The sequence below is a fragment of the Pediculus humanus genome, genomic scaffold, assembly GCF_000006295.1.
Source record: "Pediculus humanus corporis 1103172108603 genomic scaffold, whole genome shotgun sequence".
In the NCBI taxonomy this organism is placed as follows: Eukaryota; Metazoa; Arthropoda; class Insecta; order Psocodea; family Pediculidae; genus Pediculus; species Pediculus humanus.
In genome coordinates, this window is record NW_002988112.1 from 1 (window position 1) to 1,014 (window position 1,014).

The following is a 1,014-nucleotide window of genomic DNA, read 5'->3' on the forward strand; positions in this document are numbered from 1 at the left end:
TTTCAACTAAATTTGGTGGTACTACTTTATCGTCCGATTCGATTTTCGGTGATTTTACTTTTTTGTCTTTTGCATTTTCCAAATTCTCACTCGAAGGTTTTTTATCCGATTGTTTTGCAGGTACTGTTTCCGACGGAAGTTTCTCAGGTTTTTTATCCGATTGTTTTTCAGGTACTGTTTCCAACGGAAGTTTTTCAAGTACTGTTTCCGACGGAAGTTTCTCAGGTTTTTTATCCGATTGTTTTTCAGATACTGTTTCCGACGGAAGTTTCTCAGGTTTTTTATCCGATTGTTTTGCAGGTACTGTTTCTGACGGAATTTTTTCAGGTTTTTTATCCGGTTGTTTTTCAGGTACTGTTTCCGACGGAAGTTTTTCAGGTTTTTTATCCGGTTGTTTTTCAGGTACTGTTTCCAACGGAAGTTTTTTAGGTACTGTTTCCGACGGAAGTTTCTCATGTTTTTTATCCGGTTGTTTTTCAGGTACTGTTTCCGACGGGAGTTTTTCAGGTTTTTTATCCGATTGTTTTTCAGGTACTGTTTCCGACGGGAGTTTTTCAGGTTTTTTATCCGATTGTTTTTCAGGTACCGTTTCCGACGGAAGTTTCTCAGGTTTTTTATCCAATTGTTTTGCAGGTACTGTTTCCGACGGAAGTTTTTCAGGTTTCTTATCCGACGGTTTTCCTGCATCGATCGTGACATCAGATTTTTTAGTTTTCTGTTCTGTTTTTTTTTCTGGTTCTTTTAATTTTTCTTTGTTATTCAAATTATTTTTTTGTTCTTTAGGTTTTTGTATTTGCTCTACAACTTTCGTCGATTCTTTTTCTTTATTCGTTTCATCTTTTTTCTCTTTGTTTTTAACATCTAACATTTTTTCATTTGAAGTAGTTTTACATTCTTCTTTATTGTTATTTTCCGCCATTTTTTCTCTTTCGTTTATTTCTGATTTTATAAATGATTGTCTCTCTTGTTTTGGAGATTCCAAAACTTTTTCTTTTTGTTCCTGAATTTTTTCCG

At 34.3% G+C, this 1,014-nt stretch overlaps 1 protein-coding gene across 1 annotated transcript; it reads right to left on the minus strand.

The window, feature by feature from the left end:
* Positions 1-25: 25 nt before the first annotated feature.
* Positions 26-919, minus strand: Phum_PHUM619470 (histone H1-II-1, putative; the record flags this gene model as incomplete). Its single annotated transcript, XM_002433218.1, has 1 exon — positions 26-919. A coding segment is annotated over one exon (894 nt), but the record flags the coding sequence as incomplete, so codon positions are not given.
* Between the last annotated feature and the right edge of the window lie 95 nt (positions 920-1,014).